The sequence below is a fragment of the Heptranchias perlo genome, chromosome 5 (assembly GCF_035084215.1).
Source record: "Heptranchias perlo isolate sHepPer1 chromosome 5, sHepPer1.hap1, whole genome shotgun sequence".
NCBI classification, from domain to species: Eukaryota; Metazoa; Chordata; class Chondrichthyes; order Hexanchiformes; family Hexanchidae; genus Heptranchias; species Heptranchias perlo.
In genome coordinates this window covers 21,479,669-21,506,807 of record NC_090329.1, presented here as the reverse complement: position 1 = coordinate 21,506,807, position 27,139 = coordinate 21,479,669, and the positions used below count along the sequence as shown (strand labels likewise).

At 46.4% G+C, this 27,139-nt stretch overlaps 1 protein-coding gene across 1 annotated transcript in view; it reads left to right on the top strand.

Moving 5' to 3' along the window:
- The first annotated feature begins 8,204 nt into the window (after positions 1-8,204).
- Positions 8,205-27,139, top strand: part of capn9 (calpain 9) — a 54,334-nt gene continuing 35,399 nt past the window's right edge. The window contains exons 1-2 of the mRNA XM_067984082.1: positions 8,205-8,545; positions 25,902-25,971. Coding sequence (XP_067840183.1) covers positions 8,321-8,545; positions 25,902-25,971 — 295 coding nt within the window. The 5' untranslated portion in view covers positions 8,205-8,320. The remainder of the gene's footprint in view (positions 8,546-25,901; positions 25,972-27,139) is intronic.

The following is a 27,139-nucleotide window of genomic DNA, read 5'->3' as shown; positions in this document are numbered from 1 at the left end:
TTGACTAATCCAGGTACATCTCTTATAAAATGTTTTTTTTTCCTGGTCAGTTAATTATTAATTAATCTGCTGTCCATGAAAACAAAACCTCTTGCTTATGTTTGAATACCTGATAAGCCAAAAAATGCCCTGACAGTTTTTGAGGGTCATCCTGTTAACCTTGGAGTAACTGTATTCAAAGGGCTCCCTTTTTTGTGAGAGAGAACTTGCATTTTTATAGCACCTTTCATGACCTCAGGACATCCCAAAACACTTTATAGCTAATGAAGTACTCTTTTTGAATTGTCGTCACTGTTGTAATGTAGGAAACTCGGCAGCCAATTTGCGCACAGCAAGGTCCCACAAACACCAATGAGGTAATCACCATATAATCTGTTTTTAGTGATGTTGGTTGAGGGATAAATATTGGCCCAGGACACCGGGGAGAACTCCCCCTGCTCTTCAAAATACTGCTGTGGGATCTTTTACACCCACCTGAGCGGGCAGACGGGGCCTCGGTTTGATGTCTCATCCAAAAGACTGAAGGTAAGGTGGCACATAGGGAACCGTGACCAGAACCTAATTCGGGTTACATTGAAAATGGATAAAAAGATGAGTCTGAGTTAAAGGTGTTGGACAATCATCTAGTCTCCATTCACCAGGGCTGTCTGAAGAGGGACTTGAACCCATCACCTTCTGACTCAGGAGGTGAGAATGCTACCACTGAGCCATAGGCTTGCTCCCAAGATTATGGCATTATATAGAAGCATAGAATCATAGGAAATGTGTTTTTTTGTGACTTCAACATTGGTCAGTTCAAAATCATTGAGACTTCCCTATAATAATTAAGGTGGTAGCTGTCTCCCCCTGCTGGTCACTACATGCTTTGCCCAAAGCGGGAAGGGTGGAGGTGGGGGAAGCTGTTGGGTCCACCGAATGTAGGGCTGATGCTTTAATCTGTGAATCAGCCAGAAGGAATGAAGGGAGGGACTAACTTGCCTTTATATCGTGCATTTCACCACCTCAGGATTTCCCAAAATGCTTTACAGCCAGTGAAGTACTTTTGAAGTGTAATCACTTTTGTAATGTAGGAAACGTGACAGCCAATTTGTGCACAGCAAGGTCCCATGAACAGAAATGACCAGATAATCTGTTTTTTAGTGACATTGGTTGAGAGATAAATATTGGCCAGGACAATAGGGAGGTCTCCCCTGCTCTTCTTCAAAATAGTGAACGTGGGATCTTTTACATCCACCTGAGAGGGCAGACGGAGCCTTGGTTTAACCTTTCATCGGAAAGACATTAGGGTTGGTAACTCTCATCTTGACCTGGTAACAGCAGGTGATCCAGTTGGCATACTGGGAATGGAGGTAGTGACAAAACAGGGCAACAGTGCCCATTACATGATTACATTTGACAGAAAGAAAGACTTGCAAACTGCTGGATTCAGCTGTACAAACCCTATTACTTGGTTTGCTTTCTTTTTCAAGAGCTGCTGATGGTTTTACAATCACAAAAACAGCCAGCGCTCCTGCTGTTTTAGTGTCAATAAATCGAGAAAAGAATTGTTTTGGGGTGTTCAGGACAAAAATAGTTTCACAGAAACTGCAGCGGTGATGTCAGCTCTCCTGCTCTGCAAGACGCTCCCAGATCTGAAGGGCCACGCCAATTCGTTCTGCCAGTCCGGTTCAGCTAGTTTTTTTTTCAATGACATTACACTGATCTAAACCCCTTCCTAAAACACCCTGCCTCTGATTCATTCCTGGATGTGCAGGATTCCCTTTGGCCTTGAAGTTGTGTTGTGAGATAATAGCGTATTCACACAATGCATCTGCATCAAATTCTCTTGTCTCCTGTTTAAATAGAGGCACTAACTTGCTTATTAAAAACAGGCTAATACTTGTCTAGCTAACGTAGTGGGGAAAGGAGTTTTAAATGAACAGCTAAAGCGTACGTATGCTATTGTCCCACAACTTAATATTAAGGCCACTAATTCTACTTATTACAGTCTTCTGTCAGAAGTACACCCTTATAGGGTATGGGGAAATATCTTAGGGTATAGACAAATATCTTAGGGTATGGGGAAATATCTTAGGGTATGGGCAAATGTCTTAAGGTTTGGGGAAATATCTTAGGTATGGGGAAATGTCTTAAGGTTTGGGGAAATATCTTAGGGTATGGACAAATGTCTTAAGGTATGGGGAAATATCTTAGGTATGGGGAAATGTCTTAGGGAATGGGGAAATAACTTAGGGAATGGGGAAATATCTTAGGTATGGGGAAATGTCTTAGGGTATGGGGAAATATCTTAGGTATGGGGAAATGTCTTAGGGAATGGGGAAATATCTTAGGGAATGGGGAAATGTCTTAGGGAATGGGGAAATATCTTGGGGAATGGGGAAATGTCTTAGGGAATGGGGAAATATCTTAGGGAATGGGGAAATGTCTTAGGGAATGGGGAAATATCTTGGGGAATGGGGAAATGTCTTAGGGAATGGGGAAATATCTTGGGGAATGGGGAAATGTCTTAGGGAATGGGGAAATATCTTAGGGAATGGGGAAATGTCTTAGGGAATGAGGAAATGTCTTAGGGAATGGGGAAATATCTTAGGGAATGGAGAAATGTCTTAGGGAATGGGGAAATAACTTAGGGAATGGAGAAATGTCTTAGGGAATGGGGAAATAACTTAGGGTATGGGGAAATATCTTAGGTATGGGGAAATGTCTTAGGGAATGGGGAAATATCTTGGGGAATGGGGAAATATCTTAGGGAATGGGGAAATATCTTAGGGAATGGGGACAATATCTTAGGGAATGGGGAAATGTCTTAGGGAATGAGGAAATGTCTTAGGGAATGGGGAAATGTCTTAGGGAATGGGGAAATATCTTAGGGTATGGGGAAATGTCTTAGGGAATGGAGAAATGTCTTAGGGAATGGGGAAATGTCTTAGGGAATGGGGAAATGTCTTAGGGAATGGGGAAATGTCTTAGGGAATGAGGAAATGTCTTAGGGAATGGGGAAATATCTTAGGGAATGGAGAAATGTCTTAGGGAATGGGGAAATAACTTAGGGAATGGAGAAATGTCTTAGGGAATGGGGAAATAACTTAGGGTATGGGGAAATATCTTAGGTATGGGGAAATGTCTTAGGGAATGGGGAAATATCTTGGGGAATGGGGAAATATCTTAGGGAATGGGGAAATATCTTAGGGAATGGGGACAATATCTTAGGGAATGGGGAAATGTCTTAGGGAATGAGGAAATGTCTTAGGGAATGGGGAAATGTCTTAGGGAATGGGGAAATATCTTAGGGTATGGGGAAATGTCTTAGGGAATGGAGAAATGTCTTAGGGAATGGGGAAATGTCTTAGGGAATGGGGAAATGTCTTAGGGAATGGGGAAATGTCTTGGGGAATGGGGAAATATCTTGGGGAATGGGGAAATGTCTTAGGGAATGGGGAAATGTCTTAGGGAATGGGGAAATATCTTAGGGAATGGGGAAATGTCTTAGGGAATGGGGAAATGTCTTAGGGAATGGGGAAATATCTTGGGGAATGGGGAAATGTCTTAGGGAATGGGGAAATATCTTAGGGAATGGGGAAATGTCTTAGGGAATGGGGAAATATCTTGGGGAATGGGGAAATGTCTTAGGGAATGGGGAAATATCTTGGGGAATGGGGAAATGTCTTAGGGAATGGGGAAATATCTTAGGGAATGGGGAAATGTCTTAGGGAATGAGGAAATGTCTTAGGGAATGGGGAAATGTCTTAGGGAATGGGGAAATATCTTAGGGAATGGAGAAATGTCTTAGGGAATGGGGAAATAACTTAGGGTATGGGGAAATGTCTTAGGGAATGGAGAAATGTCTTAGGGAATGGGGAAATATCTTAGGGAATGGGGAAATATCTTAGGGAATGGGGACAATATCTTAGGGAATGGGGAAATATCTTAGGGAATGGGGACAATATCTTAGGGAATGGGGAAATGTCTTAGGGAATGAGGAAATGTCTTAGGGAATGGGGAAATATCTTAGGTATGGGGAAATGTCTTAGGGAATGGGGAAATATCTTAGGGAATGGGGAAATATCTTAGGGAATGGGGAAATATCTTAGGGAATGGGGAAATGTCTTAGGGAATGAGGAAATGTCTTAGGGAATGGGGAAATGTCTTAGGGAATGGGGAAATATCTTAGGGTATGGGGAAATGTCTTAGGGAATGGAGAAATGTCTTAGGGAATGGGGAAATAACTTAGGGAATGGAGAAATGTCTTAGGGAATGGGGAAATAACTTAGGGTATGGGGAAATATCTTAGGTATGGGGAAATGTCTTAGGGAATGGGGAAATATCTTAGTAAATGGGGAAATATCTTAGGGAATGGGGAAATGTCTTAGGGAATGGGGAAATATCTTAGGGAATGGGGACAATATCTTAGGGAATGGGGAAATGTCTTAGGGAATGAGGAAATGTCTTAGGGAATGGGAAAATGTCTTAGGGAATGGGGAAATATCTTAGGGAATGGGGACAATATCTTAGGGAATGGGGAAATGTCTTAGGGAATGAGGAAATGTCTTAGGGAATGGGGAAATGTCTTAGGGAATGGGGAAATATCTTAGGGTATGGGGAAATGTCTTAGGGAATGGAGAAATGTCTTAGGGAATGGGGAAATATCTTAGGGTATGGGGAAATGTCTTAGGGAATGGAGAAATGTCTTAGGGAATGGGGAAATAACTTAGGGAATGGGGAAATGTCTTAGGGTATGGACAAATGTCTTAAGGTATGGGGAAATATCTTAGGGAATGGGGAAATATCTTGGGGAATGGGGAAATGTCTTAGGGAATGGGGAAATATCTTGGGGAATGGGGAAATGTCTTAGGGAATGGGGAAATATCTTGGGGAATGGGGAAATGTCTTAGGGAATGGGGAAAGTATCTTAGGGAATGGGGAAATGTCTTAGAGCATGGGAAAACTTTTGACATGTCCACAAAGCACCAAGAGTACTGATTGGCTCAAATCTTCCAGTCTCCCTATCTTTCCAATCACTAAAACGCAGGCAATGAACAATCGACAATTGCCACAGAAGCAACCAATCATTTCCCTGAAAGAATAATTTCAAGTCACTTTGACTGGCGATTCTGACTCCCAGCCTCACCAGTACATGCCCCTAAAAACAGAATCAGGGGCATTGGCTGATTTTTCCCTGGGACCCAGACACTGAGGCCAAGAATTGAACCTGGGCTCTTTGTAGTATGTGCAGCAGACCAGTATTACTGAGACATTAGGGGAATCCTCTGTACAGCTAATATTAAGCGAGCACACTCTATATAGTTCAAAGTCTTGCCTCTGTAGTGTCACACTTGCCAAAGCTGTCACATCTTGAAGTCACACCTCAAAAGCTCCACATGTCCACAACACCAAAGATTGATTGGCTCAAGTAGCTCCCATCATCTTAACAACAACAACTTGCATTTATATAGCGTCTTTAATGTAGTAAAAATGTCCCAAGGTCCTTCACAGGAGCATTATCAGACAAAATTACCATGCTGATTGGTTCAATTTAGCCCATCGTGTCTGTGCCGGCCGAAAAATAGCTATCTAGCCTACTTTCCAGCTCTTGTCCGTAGCCTTGTAGATGTAGAGGAACAGAGAGACCTTGGAGTACATGTCCACAGATCCACAGAAGGTAGCAGGACAGGTAGATAAGGTGGTTAAGAAGGCATATGGAATTCTTCCCTTTATTAGCGGAGGCATAGTATAAGATCAGGGAGGTTATGCTAGAACTGTATAAAACACTAGTTAGGCCACAGCTAGAGTACTGCGCACAGTTCTGGTCACCACATTACTGGAAGGATGTGATTCTACTAGAAAGGGTACAGAGGAGATTTACCAGGATATTGCTGGGACTGGAGAATTTTAGCTATGAGGAAAGATTGGATAGGCTGAGGTTGTTTTCTTTGGAACAGAGGAGGCTGAGGGGAGATTTGATTGAGGTGTATAAAATTATGAGGGGCCTGGACAGAGTGGATAGGAAGGATCTATTTCTCTTAGTGGAGAGGTCAATAACCAGGGGACATAGATTTAAAGTGATTGGTAGAAGGATTAGAGGGGAGCTGAGGAGAAATTTTTTCACCCAGAGGGAGGTAGGGGTCTGGGACTCACTGCCTGAAAGGGTGGTAGAGGCAGAAACCCTCAACTCATTGAAAAAATACTTGGGTATGCACTTGAAGTGCTGTAACCTACAAGGCTACGGACCAAGAGCTGGAAAATGGGGTTAGGCTGGATAGCTCTTTTTTCGGCCGGCACAGACACGATGGACCAAATGGCCTCCTTCTGTGCCATAAATTTCTATGATTCTATGATAAATATCTTCTATCAGCATAATTACCATGCTGATTGGCTCAAATATCCCATTGACTGAACGCAAAGCAATTGAAAACAATTCACCAGAGAGGTAGGAAAAGTTCCATTCAGCAATGAGCAAGCATCATGAAACCACCCAATCAAATTACTCAATTTTAAGTAAACAAGTCTAAAAAAAAATCACTAATTGGTCATTTAATGTTAGAAATACCTGCAAGATGTTTCCCCCATGCAAGGAAAGATCCCTTGGCACTATTTTGAAGAAGAGCAGGAGAGTTCTCCCCAGTGACCTTTATTTATCAATATGAGTCAATATTTATCTCTTTGGGACGTCCTGAGGTGGTGAAATGCACCATATAAATGCAATTTTTTTCTTTTTGCTTCTTTCTTTATAGGAACACAGGGACAGGAGCAGGCTATTCAGCCCCTCGAGCCTGTTCCACCATCCAATCAGATCATGGCTCCATTTATCTGCCTGTGAATCATATCCCTTGATACCCTTACCCAACAAAAAATCTATCGATCTCAGTCTAGAAAATTTCAATTGTCCCCCCCAGCATCCACGGTCTTCTGGGGGAGAGAGTTCTAGATTTCCACTACTGAAAAAGTGCTTCCTGGTTTCACTCCTGAACGGCCTGGCTCTAATTTTGAGATTGTGCCCCCATGTTCTGGTCCTGTGGAGATAAGTCCGATGGTGGGGACTGGATTAGTGGCTGATCTGAGAGGGCATGGCGACAGGAAGACAAGGGGACAGCAAAAGGCAGGTCTCAGATTTGGAGATGAAGACATCCATGAGATCCTCATTCTTGGCGTCCGAGGTGAAGATGGAAGGCGAAAGGGTGGGATCTTCAAGGAGATGGTCTGTGATGAAGAAAAGGAGTTTGGAATGACTTTACCCTCCAGGGTGACCCTGGAGCAGTGAGAGGATTTTGCAGCACAGAGGGTGAGGTGAGATTGTTTGAGGTGATCAACAACAACAACAACTTGCATTTATATAGCGCCTTTAATGTAGTAAAACATCCCAAGGCACTTCATGGGAGCGTTATCAAACAAAAATTGACACCGAGCCACATGAGATCTTAGGACAGGTGACCAAAAGCTTGATCAAAGAGGTAAGTTTTAAGGAGCATCTTAAAGGAGGAGTGAGAGGTAGAGAGGTGGAGAGGTTTAGGGAGGGAATTCCAGAACTTAGGGCCTAGGCAGCTGAAGGCTCGGGCACCAATGGAAGAGCAAAGGAAGTTGGAGATGCACAAGAGACCAGAATTGGAGGAAACGCAGAGTTCTCGGAGGGTTATAGGGCTGGAGAAGGTTACAGAGATAGGGAGGGGCGAGACCATGGAAGGATTTGAACATAAGTATGAGAATTTTAAATTTGAGAAGTTGCTGGACCAGAAGCCAATGTAGGTCAGTGAGCACAGGAGTGATGGGTGAATGGGACTTGGTGTGAGTAAGGATGCGGGCAGCAGAGTTTTGGATGAGCTCAATTTACAGAAGGTGGAGGATGGGAGGTTGGCCAGCAAAGCATTGGAATAGTAAAGTCTGGAGGCAACAAAAACTTGGAGGATCAAACCAGATCTGGCACTGGGTGACCAGACAGTCGCTCCCTTAAGTTCTCAAGACCGTGAACCTCAAGTTTGTACTTGCGAAAGTGGGTGTTGTAGCAGGGGGAGAAGATGGTACGGGTGAGAAGTGCTGAGGTGGAAATTGCTGGTGTTTGGTGAGGGTGTGCCAGTTTTTGGGTTGGCGTGACTACAAGAGTGGGAGGAGTAGCCCTCTGGGGAGAGGTGGAGTCCAAGGAGACAAGTGAAGCCCTATTGGGACAGGTGGGACCTATAGGAACAGGTAGGACCTATGAGGGCAGGTGGAACCTTGCCCCGACAGGTGAACCAACACCTTGCCCCGACAGGTGAACCAACACCTTGCTCAGGAAACTCGCTGCAGTTTCTCCAGTCGCCGGTTCGGTTCCTTTCATTGCCCCTGAAACATGTCTTATATGTTCAGCTCCGTGAACGGGGGATCCCACAAAAAGCAGGCGGTGAAAGACCGAGGGACTGTTGGGGTCAAGGCCAGGAAGCTCACCTACCAGGAGCTGAAGAACCAGTGTCTGGAGCAGGGGGTTTTATACGAAGACCAGGAATTTTCAGCCGCGGAGGAGTCGTTGTTTTACAGCGAGAAACCTCCCGTTGCCTTTGAATGGAAACGGCCGAAAGTAAGTGGCAGCTTTGTGTGTACACGGGACTGAGGGCTGTGTGTGTACACGGGACTGAGGGGTGTGTGTGTACATGGGACTGAGGGCTGTCAGTGTACATGGGACTGAGGGGTGTGTGTGTACATGGGACTGAGGGGTGTGTGTGTACATGGGACTGAGGGCTGTCTGTGTACACGGGACTGAGGGGTGTGTGTGTACATGGGACTGAGGGTTGTCAGTGTACATGGGACTGAGGGGTGTGTGTGTACATGGGACTGGAGGATGTCAGTGTACATGGGACTGAGGGCTGTCAGTGTACATGGGACTGAGGGCTGTCAGTGTACATGGGACTGAGGGGTGTGTGTGTACATGGGACTGAGGGCTGTGTGTGTACATGGGACTGAGGGGTGTGTGTGTACATGGGACTGAGGGCTGTGTGTGTACATGGGACTGAGGGCGGTGTGTACACGTGGGACTGAGGGCTGTGTGTACACATGGGACTGAGGGCTGTGTGTACACATGGGACTGAGGGCTGTCAGTATATATGGGACTGAGGGCTGTGTGTACACATGGGACTGAGGGCTGTGTGTACACATGGGACTGAGGGCTGTGTGTACACATGGGACTGAGGGCTGTGTGTACACATGGGACTGAGGGCTGTGTGTACACATGGGACTGAGGACTGTGTGTACACATGGGACTGAGGGCTGTGTGTATACATGGGACTGAGGGCTGTGTCTATACATGGGACTGAGGGCTGTGTCTATACATGGGACTGAGGGCTGTGTGTCTACATGGGACTGAGGGCTGTGTGTATACATGGGGCTGAGGGCTGTGTGTATACATGGGACTGAGGGCTGTGTGTCTACATGGGACTGAGGGCTCTATGTGCATGTATGATCAGGGGCTATGTGTTAAAATCTATCCGGGGCAATGTGTATACAGATATCGGGGACGGGGGATTATGTGTACAGGTTCCTGGATGCTGCATGTCTACAGGTTTCCAGAAGCTGTGTGTGTCCATGTCACTGATTCACGAATCAATCCACTGCTATCTGTACCTGCGATTTTAGGTGTTGGAGTCCTTTATTTTTATAAGGGTAGAATAGGAAAGACTAACTTCAGCCATTCAGAAGTAATATCTACTTTACCTTAAGAACGGTGAGTGGTCACAACATTCTGAAGGCATTGCACCTGCAGGCGGCCCTGTGAGCATAACATTGTGTCACACAACGTTATGTGACAGGGCCACTCATAGCAAAAAGACATAAAACACTTTTTAAAGCCATCTGCGAGGGGGGAAAAAAAATAAAATATTTTATAAAAGACCACAGACCATCTTAACAAAATTTGTTTTTAACTTGTCAAATTGATTAACCTCAGGGTGACCTCAAATGTGAAGGTCAGTTGAAGAGTGAGATAAAAGATACCCTTCGCTGGCCAGGGCTGAATGAGGCCTATATAAACTTGATGCTCAGGAAGAGCCAAACGCAATCTTGAAAAGGTAACCATGGGGCAAAAGCCTCACTGCCTCGGCATCTCCCCCCACCCTCAACCGGATGAATTTCCCTGCCCCCCACACCCCTCCCCCAATCCTCACTGATGCAAAAATCCATCTCTAGCCCCCTGCTCTGCTGAGGCAACTTTAGTACCCTGGGCCCCCAGTCCTGCTGAGGCAACTTTAGTACTCTGGGTCCCCAGTCCTGCTGAGGCAACTTTAGTACTCTGGGTCCCCAGTCCTGCTGAGGCAACTTTAGTACTCTGGGTCCCCAGTCCTGCTGAGGCAACTTTAGTACTCTGGGTCCCCAGTCCTGCTGAGGCAACTTTAGTCCTCTGGGTCCCCAGTCCTGCTGAGGCAACATTAGGACTCTGGGCCCATAGTCCTGCTGAGGCAACATTAGTACTCTGGGCCCATAGTCCTGCTGAGATAACATTAGTATTCTGGGCCCCCCGCTCTGCTGATGCAACTTTAGTACTCTGGGCTCCCAGTCCTGCTGAGGCAACATTAGTATTCAGGGCCCCCAATGTTGCTGAGGCAACATTACTACTGTGGACCCCCACTCCCACTGAGGCAACATTAGTACTCTGGGCTCCCAGTCCTGCTGAGGCAACATTAGTACTCTGGGCCCCCACTCCCACTGAGGCAATATTAGTACTCTGGGCCTCCAGCCCTGCTGAGGCAAATGTTGACCGCCTTTTCTCCCTACCCCCTACAAGATACCTTCCCTCTCCTCCATTGCTTGATCCCTTTCCCCCTCTCCTCCTGCTCTCCCCGTCCATCTCTCCTCATTCTCTCCCCCTCTACCTCTCCTCATTCTCTTCCCTTGCCCCTCTCGTCCCCACCCCAATCCTTTTGTTCCCTCCTTTTCCCTCCTCCTCTCTTCTCCCTCTCCCTTGCTCATCTTTCCCTCCCTCCCTCTATCTCTCTCTTTCTTCCCTCCATTCCGCCCCCTCCTCCTCCTTTGGTCCAATTCAATGAACCCCAGCCCTTTAACCCTTGCTTGACCTGCATACTGGACTTGGTCTTGACTCTGTATGCAACAGCGACTACAACAGTAATAATTAATGGAGCTATCTATGCCCATACTGATCCAATGTAAGGAATCTTACAACACCAGATTATAGTCCAACAAATTTATTTTAAAATCACAAGCTTTCGGAGATTATCCCCTTCGTCAGGTGAATGAGTGAAAAGGTTCTCAAATCGCATATCTTATACTAGGCTGGGACAGCATCACACCAATCAAAAGGTGTCGTTGTTATTCAAACAGGCCAGTCACGGAGAACAGCACGTCCCAGTACACTGGATATACATTGTGTCAATTACACAGTCAGACAGAAAGAAACCCAAATGGCAGAGAGAGAGAGAGAATATTAAAAACATAACTTTTTTTTCCACTTTTTGCTGGTGGGGTTACGTGTAGCGTGATATGAACCCAAGATCCCGGTTGAGGCCGTCCTCATGGGTGCGGAACTTAGCTATCAACTTCTGCTCGACGATTTTGCGTTGTCGTATGTCTCGAAGGCCGCCTTGGAGAACGCTTACCCGAAGATCGGTGGCTGAGTGTCCTTGACTGCTAAAGTTTTTCCCCGACTGGGAGGGAACCCTCCTGTCTGGCGATTGTTGCGCGGTGTCCGTTCATCCGTTGTCGCAGTATCTGCATGGTCTCGCCAACGTATGAGGTAGACAACGTTGGCCGAGTCACAGGAGTATGAACCATGTACCTGGTGGGTGGTGTCCTCTCGTGTGATGGTGGTATCCGTGTCGATGATCTGGCATGTCTTGCAGCGGTTGCCATGGCAGGGTTGTGTGGTGTCGTGGACGCTGTTCTCCTGAAAACTGGGTAACTTGCTGCGAACGATGGTCTGTTTGAGGTTGGGTGGCTGTTTAAAGGCGAGTAGTGGAGGCGTGGGGATGGCCTTAGCGAGGTGTTCGTCATCATCGATGACATGTTGAAGGCTGCGAAGAACATGGTGTAGTTCCTCCGCTCCGGGAAAGTACTGGACAACGAAGGGTACTCTGTTGGTTGCGTCCCGTGTTTGTCTTCTGAGGAGGTCTATGCGATTCTTCGCTGTGGCCCGTCGGAACTGTCGATCGACAAGTCGAGCGTCATATCCCGTTCTTACGAGGGCGTCTTTCAGCGTCTGTAGGTGTCCATCGCGTTCCTCCTCGTCTGAGCAGATCCTGTGTATTCGTAGGGCCTGTCCATAGGGGATGCCCTCTTTGACGTGGTTGGGGTGGAAGCTGGAAAAGTGGAGCATCGTGAGGTTGTCCGTGGGCTTGCGGTAGAGTGAGGTGCTCCACATCATGCATACTGATCCAGTTTAACCTCTGTGGTGGGGAAACTTCTAGAAACGATAATCCGGGACAAAATTAATAGTCACTTGGACAAGTGTGGATTAATAAGGGAAAGCCAGCATGGATTTGTTAAAGGCAAATCGTGTTTAACTAATCTGATTGAGTGTTTTGATGAGGTAACAGAGAGGGTTGATGAGGGCAATGCGGTTGATGTGTATATGGACCTTCAAAAGGCGTTTGATAAAAGTGTCAGCAAAATTGAAGCCCAAGGAATGAAAAGGGCAGTGGCAGCATGGATACGAAATTGGCTAAGTGACAGGAAACAGAGAGTAATGGTGAACGGTTGTTTTTCAGACTGGAGAGTGACATACAATGGTGTTCCCCAGGGGTCAGTATTAGGACCACTGCTTTTTTTGATATATATTAATGACTTGGACTTGGGTGTACAGGGCACAATTTCAAAATTTGCAGATGACACAAAACTTGGAAGTGCAATAAACAGTGAGCAATGATAGACTTCAAGAGGACATAGACAGGCTGGTGGAACAGACGGACACGTGGCAGATGAAATTTAACGCAGAGAAGTACAAAGTGATACATTTTGGCAGGAAGAATATAAACTAAAGTGCACAATTCTAAAGGGGGTTCAGGAACAGAGAGACCTGGGGGGTATATGTGCACAAATCTTTGAAGCTGGCAGGACAGGTTGAGAAAGTGGTTAAAAAAGCATACGGGATCGAGGGCTTTATAAATAGAGGCATAGAGTACAAAAGCAAGGAAGTCATGATGAACCTTTATAAAACACTGGTTCGGCCACAACTGGAATATTGTGTCCAATTCTGGGCACCGCACTTTAGGAAAGATGTGAAGGCCTTAGAGAGGGTGCAGAAAAGATTTACTAGAATGGTTCCAGGGATGAGGGACTTCAGTTACGTGGATAGACTGGAGAAGCTGGGGTTGTTCTCCTTAGAGTAGAGAAGGTTGAGAGGAGATTTGATAGAAGTGTTCAAAATCATGATGGGTTAAGATAAAGTAAATAAAGAGAAACTGTTCCCATTGGTGGAAGGGCCGAGAACCAGAGGACACAGATTTAAGGTGATTGGCAAAAGAATCAAAGGCGACATGAGGAAAAACTTTTTTACACAGCAAGCAGTTATGATCTGGAATGCCTGAAAGGACAGTGGAAGCAGGTTCAGTTATGTCTTTCAAAAAGGAGTTGGATAAATACTTGAAGGGAAAAAATTTGCAGGGCTATGGGGAAAGAGCAGCGGTTTGGGACTAAGTGGATTGCTCCTACAAAGAGCCTGCACTGGCTCGATGGGCCGATTAGCCTCCTTTTGTACCATTCTATGATTCTAGTGTTTTACACTCTGGGCCTGTTGGTTAGTTTCCCTCATGCATCACTGAGTGATGCAATGTGCAGCACTGAGTTCTACAGACCAGACCAGAGAACAAGTTATTATCTTGATGGCAAGAGACTGGAAAGTACTGCAGTACAAAGGGATCTGGGGGTCCTAGTGCAAGAAAATCAAAAAGTTAGTATGCAGGTGCAGCAGTTGATCAAGAAGGCCAACGGAATGTTGGCTTTTATTGTTAGGGGGATAGAATATAAAAACAGGGAGGTATTGCTGCAGTTATATAGGGTATTGGTGAGACCGCACCTGGAATACTGCATACAGTTTTGGTCTCCATACTTAAGAAAAGACATACTTGCTCTCGAGGCAGTACAAAGAAGGTTCACTCGGTTAATCCCGGGGATGAGGGGGTGGACATATGAGGAGAGGTTGAGTAGATTGGGACTCTACTCATTGGAGTTCAGAAAAATGAGAGGCGATCTTATTGAAATATATAAGATTGTGAAGGGGCTTGATCGGGTGGATGCAGTAAGGATGTTCCCAAGGATGGGTGAAACTAGAACTAGGGGGCATAATCTTAGAATAAGGGGCTGCTCTTTCAAAACTGAGATGAGGGGAAACTTCTTCACTCAGAGGGTGGTAGGTCTGTGCAATTTGCTGCCCCAGGAAGCTGTGGAAGCTACATCATTAAATAAATTTAAAACAGAAATAGACAGTTTCCTAGAAGTAAAGGGAATTAGGGGTTACGGGGAGCGGGCAGGAAATTGGACATGAATTTAGATTTGAGGTTAGGATCAGATCAGCCATGATCTTATTGAATGGCGGAGCAGGCTCGAAGGGCCGATTGGCCTACTCCTGCTCCTATTTCTTAAGTTCTTATGTTCTAAGTCTCCATGTTGTGCTGTGGTGGGACTTGTATAATTGTCCTCAGCTTTGTTGTGCTATGGCAGGCAGGGGTGGGTGGGGGTGGTGGGGGATATCAGCCAGGGTTCCTTTTCCCGATCACTATTATTGTAAATAACGCTTTTGTCGTCCACACAAAGGAGGTACAGGAACAGAGCGACCTGAAGGTGGCAGGCCAAGTTGAGAAGGCTGTTAAAAAGGCACATGGGATCCTGAACTTTATTAATAGAGACATAGAGTACAAAAGCAAGGAAGTTATGCTAAACCTTTATAAAACACTGGTTAGGCCTCAGCTGGAGTATTGTGTTCAATTCGATTCACTCCACGTGATATCAAGAAACGGCTGAGTGCACTGGATACAGCAAAGGCTATGGGCCCCGACAACATCCCAGCTGCAGTGCTGAAGACTTGTGCTCCAGAACTAGCTGTGCCTCTAGCCAAGCTGTTCCAGTACAGCTACAACACTAGCATCTACCCGACAATGTGGAAAACTGCCCAGGTATGTCCTGTCCACAAAAAGCAGGACAAATGCAATCCGGCCAATTATCGCCCCATCAGTCTACTCTCAATCATCAGCAAAGTGATGGAAGGTGTCGTCGACAGTGCTATCAAGCGGCACTTACTCACCAAAAACCTGCTCACCGATGCTCAGTTTGGGTTCCGCCAGGACCACTCGGCTCCAGACCTCATTACAGCCTTGGTCCAAACATGGACAAAAGAGCTGAATTCCAGAAGTGAGGTGAGAGTGACTGCCCTTGACATCAAGGAGCATTTGATTGAGGGTGGCACCAAGGAGCCCTAGTAAAATTGAAGTCAATGGGAATCAGGGGGAAAACTCTCCCATGGCTGGAGTCATACCAGCACAAAGGAAGATGGTAGTGGTTATTGGAGGCCAATCATCTCAGCTCCAGGACATTGCTGCAGGAGTTCCTCAGGGCAGTGTCCTAGGCCCAACCATCTTCAGCTGCTTCATCAATGACCTTCCCTCCATCATTAGGTCAGAAATGGGGATGTTTGCTGATGATTGCACAGTGTTCAGTTCCATTCGCAACCTCTCAGATAATGAAGCAGTCCGTGCCCGCATGCAGCAAGACCAGGACAACATCCAGGCTTGGGCTCATAAGTGGCAAGTAACATTCGCGCCAGACAAGTGCCAGGCAATGACCATCTCCAACAAGAGAGAGTCTAACCACCTCCCCTTGGCATTCAACGGCGTTACCATCGCCGAATCCCCCACCATCAACATCCTGGGGGTCACCATTGACCAGAAACTTAACTGGACCAGCCATATAAATCTGTGGCTTCAAGAGCAGGTCAGAGGCTGGGTATTCTGCGGCGAGTGACTCAACTCCTGACTCCCCAAAGCCTTTCCACCATCTACAAGGCACAAGTCAGGAGTGTGATGGAATACTCTCCACTTGCGTGGATGAGTGCAGCTCCAGCAACACTCAAGAAGCTCGACACCATCCAGGACAAAGCAGTCCGCTTGATTGGCACCCCATCCACCACCCTAAACATTCACTCCCTTCACCACCGGTGCACTGTGGCTGCAGTGTGCACCATCCACAGGATGCACTGCAGCAACTCGCCAAGGCTTCTTCGACAGCACCTCCCAAACCCGCGACCTCTACTACCTAGAAGGACAAGAGCAGCAGGCACATGGGAACGACACCACCTGCATGTTCCCCTCCAAGTCACACACCATCCCGACTTGGAAATATATCGCCGTTCCTTTATTGTTGCTGGGTCAAAATCCTGGAACTCCCTTCCTAACAGCACTGTGGGAGAACCTTCACCACACGGACTGCAGCGGTTCAAGAAGGCGCCTCACCACCACCTTCTCAAGGGCAATTAGGGATGGGCAATAAATGCTGGCCTCACCAGCGACACCCACATCCCATGAACAGATTAAAAAAAAGTTTAATGTCTCATTTGAAAGATGACACCTCCGACAGTGCAGCACTCCCTCACCGACAGTACAGCACTCCCTCAGTATTGCCCCTACCGACAGTGCAACGCTCCCTTGGTACAGGACTGGATGTGTTAGCCTGAATTATTTTCTCAAGTCTCTGGAGTGGGTACTTGAACACATGACCTTCTGACTCGGAGACATGAGTGCTACCCACTGAGCCAAAGCTGACACCTTTTGTTTCTCTATTCAAGAGCTTCGACCTCACCTATAGCCTGGTCAAAGTGACAGGTGGTACTGGTGTACCTGGGCATATGGCTCATGGCCTCCACTCAACCTCTCCTCAAACTCTCCTCAACCTCTCCTCTGCTTTCAGCAGCTTCATCTCCCGGCTTTAGTTTTCAAATGAGTTTGCAGCCAACCTGCCTCACCTCACTGCCTTGTTAAAGAGGCACTGACTTTGGCAAACTATTTTATTATTAAAAAATAAAATGGACAACAAATGAAAATAAAGCTGGATGATGCCTGCATTAAAATAGCAGACATTACCAGCAACAACAACTTGCATTTATATAGCGCCTTTAACATAGTAAAATGCCCCAAAGAGCTTCAGAGGTGCGTTTTAAAAGAAAATTTGACACCGAGCCACATAAGGAGATAGTGGGACAGGTGACCAAAAGCTTGGTCAAAGAGGTAGGTTTTAAAGAGCATCTTAAAGGTGGAGAGAGAGGTGAAGTGGTTTAGGGAGGGAATTCCAGAGCTTAGGACCTAGGCAGCCTTGGTGGAGCCAATGGTGGAGCGATGAAAATCGGAGAGTGTGCAAGAGGCCAGAATTGGAGGAGCGCAGAGATCTCGGAGGGTTGTAGGGCTGGAGGAGGTCACAGAGATAGTGAGAGGTGAGGCCATGGAGGGATTTGAACATTAGGATGAGAATTTAAAATCGGGCGGGGTGTAAAACAGACAATCGATTGGATCACGTCAGTTTCCTATCAACGGAGTTGGTGGTGGGGGGGTTGGGGGAGTTAGTTTAAAATTTCTGTCAGTTGCTGTGTGCCCAGGGACCCATCACTTGTGTAAAGGAAGCTTGCACTTCCTGCTTGGAGTGAGCTTCACTGTCGGATCATCGCCAACTCTGGTGGGACCTATTCTGGGAGATTTCATCACATGACCTCCCATCTCCAACTGTCCCGCCCCCACGCTCCTGCCATTGGTCAATTGACAAGTCCACCCTCGCGGTGCACCGCCTTCCCGGGGCCAATCGGAATGCGATAGATTCCTCCATTACCCGATTGGATGATTCTTGACTGTCAGTCAAACAGCCTTTTTCTCTCCTTGTCCAATATTTTTTATAACTAATAAACAAAAGTGTTGAAAGAAAATGGTAAAAAAGCACACTTTTTTTAATCCCTCTATGACTTTTCTCTTGTTTTTTTTTGCTCCCAACAGAGTTATGGAGATTAATAATTAATTCCTGGAGACTCCAGGACAACCCTGGAGGGTTGGCAACCCCCTACTTCACTCTCCGATAGGAATCCGATTAGTAGTTTGATCCTGGGTGGAATTCAAAAAATTAAATCAGTCACGAGTAAAACATGCAGCATGAAGGCAGCTAACTGCTCGTATCTGCGCACTGATTGGAACCCAACCTGTTTTATTCAAAGCTCCTGTGTAAACCTGGCTTTGTTTTTTCCAGAAGAATGACTGTTAGGTGCATGATAGCTATCACTGGAATTTATGCTGACCCCGTACTACTGCATTCCTTAGCTGAGAATCAAGGGTGGAGTGAGTTTGGGAGTGGGACACAGTCAGAATCTCTGCCTAACCTGCATTCCATAGCACTGAATCAAAAGCAAAATACTGCAGATGCTGGAAATCCGAAATAAAAACAGAAAATGCTGGAAAAGCTTAGCAAGTGAGGCAGCATCTGTCGACTTTCTGACCTGAAACGTTAACTCTGTTTCTTTCTCCACAGATGCTGCCTCACTTGCTGAGCTTTTCCAGCATTTTCTGTTTTTATTTCTATAGCACTGAGTCTGCCGGTTAAACTGAGACTTCCAGGTTACTAGTGTCAGCCGTGGCTCAAAGGTAGCACTTTCGCCTCTGAGTCGGTAGGTCACTTCGGGGACCTGAGCACAAAAATCCAGGCTGACACTCCCAGTGCAATACTGAGGGAGTGCTGCACTGTCAGAATACCGTCTTTCGGATGAGATGTTAAACCGAGGCCCCATCTGCCCTCTCAGGTGGACGTAAAAGATCCCATTAGAAGAAGAGCAGGGGAGAGCTCCTTGGTGTCCTGGCCAATATTTATCCCTCAACCAGCATCACTGAAAAACAGATTATCTGGTCATTATCACATTGCTGTTTGTGGGATCTTGCTGTGCGCAAATTGGCTGCCACATTTCCTACATTACAACAGTGACTACACTTCAAAAGTACTTCATTGGCTGTAAAATGCTTTGGGGCATCCTGAGGTTGTGAAAGGCACTTTATAAATGTCCTTTCTTGCAGGCGGGGTGAGTTTATTTGTTAATGCTTCAGATTATAATGGTCAACTGCTGGGTTCACTTTTCTTTTTCTTAGTGTTCCCTTTTGTATTGAGCTGTGGGCTTTTCTCCATCAATGATTTGACTTATCCTCCGTCCCTCTTCTGAAGCTGCAGCCTCCCGTTGGAGCACAGTCGCCTCAATATCGGAGGCCTCCAAGGGGACCTCTTCACATCAGCAAACCCTTCTGTGTGACCCCAGACACCAGGTGACATCAGGCCTTCACCCGAGGTGGCAGTGGGGAGAGGTTATCACAGCCAGCACCAACCTTATCCTCCCCAAAGCACACACATAGAATCATACGTAAGGAATCTTACAACAACAGGTTATAGTCCAACAGTTTTAATCGAAAATCACAAGCTTTCGGAGGCTTTCTCCTTCGTCAGGTGAAGGAGAAAGCCTCCGAAAGCTTGTGATTTTCAAATAAAACTGTTGGACTATAACCTGGTGTTGTAAGATTCCTTACATTTGTCAACCCCAGTCCATCACCGGCATCTCCACATCATAGAATCATACAGCATAGAAGGAGGCCGTTTGGCCCATCGTGCCCATGCTGGCTCTTTGAAAGAGCTATCCAATTAGTCAATAACACCAACTTACATTTATATAGCGCCTTTAATGTAGTAAAAACGTCCCAAGGCGTTATGGGAGCATTATCATATAAAAATTTAACACCGAGCCACATATTAGGACAGTTGACCAAAAACTTGGTTAAAGGGCAACTTAAAGGAAGAGTGAGAGGTAGAGAGGTGGAGAGGTTTAGGAAGGGAATTCCAAAGCTTGGGGCCTAGGTAGCTGAAGGCACGGCTGCCAATGGTGGAGCGAAGGGAGTGGGGGATGCGCAAGAGGCCGGAATTGGAGGAGGGCAGGACCCCTTCCTTTCAAATGAGTCTGACTCTACGTTCGTGAGAGTCGCTGCACTTGGCATGTTACACTGGCCAGCCAATCCTCCTGACTCTCAGGATTCCATAGGTTCCTGGAAAACCTGCCAGCAGATGTGTCTATTGCCTCTGGCACCTTGGCTCTTGCACCGCAAGGCAAAGGTCTTAGGTGCGGCCTGATTGGCTTTAAGTTGTCCACTCTGCGGTAGAACATTGCTCACGGCATTGCCGCTGGCTATGCCTGCTGGCAAATACTTTTCTAGCACCTGTTAGGTGGGTCTCCATCCCAGGTACAATGGCAACAATCAGGCTATGCATGCCACGGAACTTCCTAAACTATGCATGACCCCATCTTGCCCTGAGATGTGAATACTAACCAGACTGCAACGCAAGTTCCCTACAGCTTGTTGAAACAGTGAGGAAGAATCCAATACATAACCCAGAGTAAGACAAAAAATACTTTAATTTTTGTCCCTCCTGCCAAGCTCCAGGATCTCCATCCCAGCTCCAGGCTCTTAAATCTGTGTCCTCTGGTTACCAACCCTCCTGCCAGTGGAAACTGTATCTCCTTATTTACTCCATTAAAAACCCTCATAATTTCAAACACCTCTATTAAATCTCCCCTTAACCTTCTCTGCTCTCAGGAGAACAACCACAGCTTCTCCAGTATCTCCACATCACTAAAGTCTCTCATCCCTAATGTAACCAAGCTGGACTGACTGGTAGAAAATCAGGGTATCCGGTCCTTGTAATAAGGGGGCCTCATTGTTACACACCTCGCCCCTGGTCGCACTATCGGTGGTAATAGTAAACTCCTGGCTGTAAGGGACACAGGGCCCACTTATAGGAGAGACCTGACGCTTAACTCGAGTGAATATTTAGGGATGGCGTGAAATTTGTAACATCTCCCTATTACATAATTGAAAATAATTTGTTGTGGATACCGTCTGTTCTTGTGATTACCTGTTTGTAGCTAAGGTGTCAGCTGTGGCTCAGTGGGTAGCTCTCCCCTCTCAGTCAGAAGGTTGTGGGTTCAAGCCCCACCCCAGAGACTTGAGCACATAATCCACTCCGACACTTCAGTGCAGTACGGAGGGAGTGCTGCACTGTCAGAGGTGCCGTCTTTCCGAAGAGATGTTAAATCGAGGCCCTCTCAGGTGGATGTAAAAGATCCCTTGGCACTATTTTGAAGAAGAGCAGGGGAGTTCTCCCCAATGTCTTGGCCAATATTTATCCCCCAACCAACACTGCATAAAAACAGATTATCTGGTCATTATCTCATTGCTATTTGTGGGACCTTGCTGTGTGCAAATTGTCTGCTGCGTTTCCCTACATTACAACAGTGACTACGCTTCAAAAGTACTTCATTGGCACCTTTGGACATCCTGAGGTCATGAAAGGCGCTACATAAATGCAAATTCTTCTTTCTTTCAAAGTTGTCTGCGAATAACATGCATTTTTTTTGGCAAAGTTTATGACAGGTTGGAGTTACTGTGCTGGTGAAACCCTAATAAAGTGCAGTGTGCTTCAAGAATGCCCCATTCAGGCAGTTCATTGTACACCCGGCCTTTTTTTACCATTGTGTGAAGTAGTTTGTCAGTCAAATTTATAATGGGGGTGGGGGGAGGGGAGAAAATATCCAGAGATAGGTCCAAACCTGTTGCTAGGAAACAAGTAGTTGTAAGACAAGCTTAACTTTCTAGGTGAGGTCGATGATAAATCAACTGAAGTCGTCCAGACGGTCCCTTCTTGTTTGAGAACCAGTTTAGCAGCAATTTTATCATCAGGTCCTTGGTGTCACATGAATACCTGCTGCCAAACTCGTCATTCTCTCAAATCGCTGCCGTTTGAATATCATCCAGATGGAAGCTGAAAGTCTACGCATCCCAAACCATAATAATTTGCATTTATACAGAGCCTTTAATGTAGTAAAATGTTCACAGGAGCGTGATCAGACAAAATTTGACACCGAGCCAGATAAGGAGATATTAGGACAGGTGTCCAAAAGCTTGGTCAAAGAGGTAGGTTTTAAGGAGCATCTTAAAGGAGGAGAGAGAGGCGGAGAGGTTTAGGGAGGGAATTCCAGAGCTCAGCGCCTAGGCAGCTGAAGGCACAGCTGCCAATGGTGGAGTGTTGGAAATCGGAGATGTGCAAGAAGCAAAAATTGGAGGAGTACAGAGATCTTGGAGGGTGGTAGGGCTGGAGGAGGTTATGGAGATAGGGAGGGGCGAGGCCATGGAGGGATTTAAAGGCCAGGATAAGAAATTTAAATTTGAGGTACGTTGCTAGACTGGGAGCCAATGTAGGTTGGCGAGCACTGGTCCGGCAATACCTTGATTTTAAAATTCTCATCCTTATGGCCTCGCCCTTCCCTATCTCTGTAACCTCCTCCAGCCCTATAGCCCTCCGAGATCTCTGTGCTCCTCCAATTCTTGCCTATCGCGCATCCCCGATTTTAATCGTCCCACCATTGGCGTCTGTGCCTTCAGCTGCCTAGGCCCTAAGCTCTGGAACTCCCTCCCTGAACCTCTCCGCCTCTCTACCTCTCTCTCCTCCTTTAAGACGCTCCTTAAAACCTACCTCTTTGACCAAGCTTTTGGTCATCTGTCCTAAAATCTCCTTATGTGGCTCAGTGTCAAATTTTGTTTGATAATCACTCCTGTGAAGCATCTTGGGATGTTTTACTACGTTAAAGGCGCTATATAAATGCAAGTTGTTGTTGTTGTTGACGCCTAGCCCCGTGCAGCGCTGTGCCTTTATTGTTATACCTGCGAACACGAGATAGTCCAGCCTAGATTGAAGAACAATCCCAGCTCCTCTAATCTCTTCACATAACTGAAGACCCTGGTATCATTCTAGTAAATGTTAATGACACAAGCACAGAGGAGAGGTGCACAGGTGACCCAACTTGGAATCCCGGGGCAAGATTCTCCGTGACCTCACTCTGCTGGGGTACCCAGTGTGGCTAACCTCTGACCTCGTGTCGGTTGGGGGGGGGTGGGGGGGTGGTGTTTGTTGGCCGGAGCATATGTTCGGTTCTCGAGCTGTTGCTTGCCCACCGTTTTGTGCCCCAATAAAGATGCACCCCATTCTTTCAGAACACGGGGTGATACGTGATCACCAAGCCTTTCCTTCTGGCTGTGTCATTGTCTACAAATATTTGCGGAGAAAAGGGTGAAAGTCTCTGTGTTCTTGCTGTTGGGTGTGGCAGCATTTTAAAAAAGAAAATCAGTAATGAATCAGAGTATCCATGAGCAAACATTGCTTCACTGTTGACAAGTCTTGTTAACGATATGTTAAACACTGCTTCTATGACTAAAGAAGCTGAGATTGTTCTCCTTAGAGCAGAGAACGTTAAGGGGGGATTTACCAGAATTGTACCAGGGATGCGGGGCTTCGATACTTGCATTTCTATAGTGCCTTTCATGACCTCAGGTCATCTCAAAGCGCTTCACAGCCAATTAAGTACTTTTTGAAATGTAGTCACTGTTGTATTGTAGGGAAAAATGGCAGCCAATTTATGCACAGCAAGCTCCCACAAACAGCAATGTGATAACAACCAGATAATTTGTTTTAATGATATTGGCCAGGACACCAGGGAATAGTACCATGGGATCTTTCACATCCATCTGACAGGGCCTCGATTTAATGTCTCATCTGGAAGACGGCACCTCCGACAGTGCTGCACTCCCTCAGTATTGGCACTGGGAGTGTCAGCCTAGATTATGTGCTTAGGTCTCTGGAGTTGGAATTTGAACCCACGACCTTCTGACTCTGAGTCAAGAGTGCTACCCACTGAGCCACGGTTGACACTGTCTGATGAGCTAGATGAACCAAATGGGCTCCCTTACCTGTACTTAGCTTTGTGATAATTAGACAATTGGAACGGTTACTGTTGTGGTCCAGAGACTGCGGTTTACACCACAACTATCTAAGTGTTAGAAATAGTTAATCGTTTCATGACCATTGAGAAGAATCAGTTTGGCCCCTCAGATGAGTCTCCCTCCATGGCGAAGGAAAGGCAGACATACAATGGGGAGGGAAGCAACTCCGCACTGTGTCCACTGGCGGGAAGGTCGGTAACCAGAAGACACGGATTTAAGATGATTTGCAAAAGAAGCTAAAGAGTCTAAATGGGTAGAGGAGCAAAGAGGTTTCAGGGTGCAGATACACATATCACTAAAAGTAGTGACACAGGTTAACAAGGCCATAAAAAAAGCAAACTAAGCACTGGGGTTCATCTCTAGAGGGATAGAATTGAAAAGCTGGGAAGTTATGTTAAGCTTGTATAGAACCTTGCTTAGACCATACTTGGAGTACTGTGAACAGTTCTGGTCTCCATATTATAATAAAAAGGGATATAGATGCACTGGAGAAGTATTCCTGGAGAGTCACCTTGGTCAGCAGCATAACATGCTCCTCCAATGCCCAACAAAGAATCTTCTTACCCCCAAAGCAGAAGCCCAGTAAAGTGCTATACTCTCAACACATTGGCAAACCCACCGCTCCTGACTCTTGCAGCCATATGTCCCTCCTTAAACCAGGATTTGTGTGGGATACCAGTAAACTTTAGTTTCAGCAGAGACTAGCTTGCACCCAAGATGCACACATAGATGTTGAACAAGAACCTGGCAGCACTACAATAATATAGCATTTTTATAATAATCCATATTATAAAAAGGATATAGATGCACTGGACAGGGCACAAAAAAGATTTATACGGATGATACTGGAACTGAGAGATTATACCTTTTCAGGAAAGACTGAACAGGCTGGGGCTCTTTTCTCTAGAAAAGAGAAGGTCGAGGGGTGACCTAATAGAGGTCTTTAAAATTATGAAGGGGTTTGATAGGGTAGACATAGAGAAAATGTTTCCAGTTGTGGGAGTTTCCAAAATTAGGGGCCATAAATATGAAATAGTCACTAACAAATCCAATAGGGAATTCAGGAGAAACTTCTTTACCCAGAGAGTGTTGAGAATGTGGAACTCGCTACCACAAGGAGTAGTTGAGACGAATAGCATAGATGCATTTAAGGGGAAGCTAGATAAACACATGAGGGAGAAAGGAATAGAAGGTTATGCTGATAGGGTGAGATGAAGTACAGTGGGAGGAGGTTCGTGTGGAGCACAAGTCAGGAGTGTGATGGAATACTCTCCACTTGCCTGGATGAGTGCAGCCCCAACAACACTCAAGAAGCTCGACACCATCCAGGACAAAGCAGCCCACTTGATTGGTACCCCATCCACCACCCTAAACATTCACTCCCTTCACCACCGGTGCACTGTGGCTGCAGTATGTACCATCTACAGGATGCACTACAGCAACTCGCCAAGGATTCTTCGACAGCACCTCCCAAACCCGCGACCTCCACCACCTGGAAGGACAAGAGCAGCAGACACATGGGAACAACACCACCTGCACATTCCCCTCCAAGCCACACACCATCCCGACTTGGAAATATATCGCCGTTCCTTCATCGTTGCTGGGTCAAAATCCTGGAACTCCCTTCCTAACAGCACTGTGGGAGAACCTTCACCACATGGACTGCAGCGGTTCAAGAAGGCGGCTCACCATCACCTTCTCAAGGGCAATTAGGGATGGGCAATAAATGTGCTTATAGGGTAGGCCTTGCCAGCGATGCCCACATTCTATTAACGAATGAAAAAAAAGCATAAACACTGTCACAGACCAGTTGGACCAAAGGGCCTGTTTCTGTGCTGTACATTCTATGTAATTGAGGGGGAGATGAGGAGAATTTTTTTTATGCAGCGAGTTATAATGACCTGGAATGCACTGTCTGAAAGGGCGGTGGAAGCAGACTCAATAGTAACTTTCAAAAGGGAATCGGATAAATACTTGAAAAGGAAAAATTTGCAGGGCTATGGGGAAAGAGCAGGGTGGTGAGGGCGGGGGGAAGTGGGATTAATTGGAGAGCTCTTTCAAAAAAGCCGGCACTAACTCATTAACTGATTGGTTTGATTGCAGGAGATTTCGAGTGACCCAAAGTTTATTGTTGATGGAGCATCAAGGACAGATATCTGCCAGGGAGATCTGGGTAAGTGGTTTTAATGAGCTAATTCCACAAAATGGACTTAGCAAAAAATTTGTACTTGAAGTTGTGGTGGACACTGAGGTCATTGTTGTCTGTTTGGGGGGGGGTGGGGGTCGGGGGGGGGGAGGGATGAAATGGCCCCAATTCGCGATCTGGACATTTAAAGTGGGTTCACGTCCCGTCCGTCGGAGTGAGTGGGGTCAGCAGGGGGGCACCTCATTTTAAAAACCTGTCAGCTGATCGAAGCTGCCCGAGATCTCCAATGCCTCCTATTAGGGGGTTGCCAACCCTCCAGGACTGTCCTGGAGTCTCCAGGAATCAAGTATTACTCTCCTGGACACTGCTTCCAGCAGCCCTGGAGAAAAGTAAAATGGGGCATTAAAAAAAAATTGTACTTTTTGAAAATTTTCTTTGAACACTTTTGTTTATTAGTTATAAAAATATCAGCAATTTGGTTGGGGGGGGCGCAGGGAGGGATAAGAGGCTGTTTGGCTGACAGTCAATAATCATCCAATCAGGTATCGGAGAGTCTGTTCATTTTCCAATTGGCCGTGGGAAGGCAGTGCGTTGTGTGAATGGTTGTGTCAGGCGACCAATGGCGGGAGTGTGGGGCGGGGGGGTGGTGTTGGGTTGCGGGGAGTGGTTGGAGGTGGGAGGATCTTGTCGCGATTTCTCCAGGAATATGTCTAACCAGAGTAGGCGACCCTGCTTCCCATCGGTGCTAACACTGCGAACAGCCGACAGAGACATCGGGCAGCTTCAATCAGCTGCTCGCAGTGCTAACAACCAGCGGAGGCAGTCAGAAAGTGCAGCCCTGCCGCCTTCAGTTAAACCCACCCCCCCCGACTCCCCCCGTGACCTCTGGAACTCCTGCGAGCCCTTCTTGCTGGTTTGTTGAGCTCCACGTCTGAAAGTCCTTTTTAGGATTTCTTGGTTACACCGGCCATCGCTTATGGCAGGCAAATCACCTTGATATTAACACGCCCGCCATTGAAAGAAGAAAGAACTTGTATTTATACAGTGCCTTTCACGACCTCTGGACATCCCAAAGCGCTTTACAGCCAATGAAGTGTAGTCATTGTTGTTACATAGGAAATACAACAGAAATAATTTACGCACAGCGAGATCCCATAAACAGCAATATGACAACGACCTGATAATCTGTTTTAGT